Genomic DNA, 2500 nt, shown 5'->3' with positions numbered 1-2500 from the left:
AGCTAACGCAAAGAGGGGGAAAAAAGAAAAAGAAAAAGAAACAAGCAGAGGGCGATGTGGATGAAGCTGAGGAAGAGGAGGAGAGCGGTGTAGATATGGAGACCATCCTGCAGCAGGAAAAGGAAATGGAGGAAGAGAGGAACCGTATACAGAATGACCAACACATGATAGAGGAGGTGGGTTTAGGTGCTATTTTTTTCTCCTTTCTTTTTATTGCTATGGGTATTGTGGTTAAATTTCAAGATTGATGAGTGTTTAGGTGCATTGTTGTACAATGTATTTTCTCAGTAAAGGACTGCTTTGGCTGAGTAATTGGCATGTCTCTTAAATTTTATTATAATTATTTTTTCCAATTCCAGGAAAAACAACAATATCTAATGGACATGAAGAATAAAGAAGCAGAAATTATGGCTGCAAAAGATGCACAGGATAAGTTGATGGGCAGGATAAAGACGATGGAATCGAAGTTGCTTTGTGGAGGCAAGAACATAATAGACCACACTAATGAACAACAGAGAGCTCTTGAACAGAGGACGCAAGAACTGTTGGAACAAAAAGTAATGTTTATAGCTTGTGGCTACTTTGAGTTTATTTTGGGCAGAAATATTTTTTATTGTAAAAGATTTTTTTTTGCAATAACTGATATGTTTATTCTGTTATTATGAGATCATATTTTTATGTTATTAATAGAAAATGTGTGCATTACATTGCAGAGAAGAGAGAGAGAAATGCTGCAGCTACTGGAAAAGGAGGAGGAATCCTCTTGCGAAATTGCCTCGACCTTTTCTTCGCTCCAGCAAGAGGTGGAAGCAAAGACACGAAAATTGAAAAAGCTTTTTGCCAAATTGCAATCAGTGAAGCAGGAGATGGGAGACCTGCATGAAGAGTTTTGCAGAGATCGTGTGGACCTTCAACATACACAGGATGTTCTAACCAGGTCAGAAGAGGGCTGTTCGTGCGGGTGTTGGTCTAACTTATGGTTAGACTGGTCTAACCAAAAAAATAAATGATATAGAGGGATACTTATATATGGATTTTATTAGTTAATGCTAGTGTATTAATGCAATATACTCTATGCTCCCGTGCAGAGAACTGAAACTCAAAGCCCTTATAATTGAAAACTTCATTTCCCCGGAAGAAAAACGCAAGATTCTATCTCGTGCATATTTTGATGAGGATGAAGACGTTTGGAAGGTAAGTATATCTTGAGATAGTAAAGGCAAGATATAATGTTTCACATATTGTGTACTCACTGTAATTTATCTTTTCATAAGACTAACATGAGATTTGGAATCAATTTAAATACTTATCATCCTTGATTTAGAACTGTTTGGTTATGTAAGCATAATATGAGAGAGAAATTGGAAAGAAGAATTAGTGAACAGGTGTTTGAGTTATAAGGATCCTTTATGGCAGAAAAAGGGTGATGATTTTAGATGGGACCTGACACAAGCTGTTTTGAACATAGAATACAAAAGAGTGTAGGAAAATGTTCCTTTAAAAGTCTTTGTAATAGGGAAATATAATTGTTTTAAACTAGATGTTATTGTCTCTTATACCATGATTGAACTCCCTTTAATATCAGTTAGACATATTCATGTTAAGATGAGCTTCCATCACATCCAGCTGAGACCAGTGGTTCGGCAGACGGGAGGCACTTTGAAGAGGCCAGTGTCCTCTGCCTCAAGAAGACCCACATCTGAATATGCAAAAATGCAGGCTTCACTTGATCATAACCCAAGATACAAGGTAAGGTTTGAAAGGTGTTGCTAATATTGTCATTGGAAAATGTTTATATAAATACATGGGTTTGGATATTGAATATGAAAAATGACAGACACCTGGATTAAAGAGATTAGATTAAGAAAGGAAAAAAGTTAGAGTAGACATTTTTTATGATATGACTTACAGAAAGAATGTTGATAACATTGGAATTGTGAATAGCTAATAAAAGGCTAAGGGCTGAAGTAAGGTCTGTGGAGAGGTTAAGTTTGATGTTTTTTTTTACAAAATTACTAGGGAGAGAACATCATGGTTGTGGAGCTGGACCCAGCTGTTCGCACTACAAGAGACTGGGAAGGGCCTGTTGTAGCCCCTCGTGTTGCAGCAGCGCTAGAAGCTGCCCTCATGCCAATAGATGACGACCTGAGTATCGATGCTTCCCTTGCGACCCTCAACCGCTCCCAGGCTGTGAGGTCTACTAGGAAGGGAAAGACCAAGGGAAAGTGAGTACATTGTTCTACAGTTGAGTCTTAGATGCCTGTTTTTTTCTGTGAAAACTCATTAGTGCAATTTCTGTTTCAGAATGAGTCTCCATATAGCCTTTGAATGTTCTCTTTTCCCTTTTATTTTACTGTTTATGTTCTGATTGAATTCTATCATGTTATTCTTTTATGCATTCTACAGAATTTTTTGAAATTTGCTTTATTTAAAAAAAAGGAAAGTTCATGCTTGAGAAGAATGTATAAACTATTCTTCTGATGTTGTTTTGTTGTTAACA

General features: G+C 36.9%; 1 protein-coding gene across 7 annotated transcripts in view; it reads left to right on the top strand.

Moving 5' to 3' along the window:
• Positions 1–2500, top strand: part of LOC122244241 (kinesin-II 95 kDa subunit) — a 31609-nt gene that overhangs the window by 18711 nt on the left and 10398 nt on the right. For all 7 annotated transcript variants that reach the window (XM_086552477.1, XM_086552478.1, XM_086552481.1 and 4 more), the window contains 6 exons: positions 1–176; positions 360–557; positions 714–937; positions 1089–1194; positions 1627–1749; positions 2020–2225. The exon at positions 1–176 is cut by the window's left edge and continues 4 nt beyond it. In XM_086552477.1, coding sequence (XP_086408603.1) covers positions 1–176; positions 360–557; positions 714–937; positions 1089–1194; positions 1627–1749; positions 2020–2225 — 1033 coding nt within the window. The remainder of the gene's footprint in view (positions 177–359; positions 558–713; positions 938–1088; positions 1195–1626; positions 1750–2019; positions 2226–2500) is intronic.

This window comes from Penaeus japonicus, unplaced genomic scaffold (genome assembly GCF_977035675.1).
Source record: "Penaeus japonicus unplaced genomic scaffold, GWHDUDI00000001_assembly GWHDUDI00000027, whole genome shotgun sequence".
Lineage (NCBI taxonomy): Eukaryota > Metazoa > Arthropoda > Malacostraca > Decapoda > Penaeidae > Penaeus > Penaeus japonicus.
Note: the sequence above shows the minus strand (reverse complement) of the source record. Positions and strands in the feature narration are given on the sequence as shown.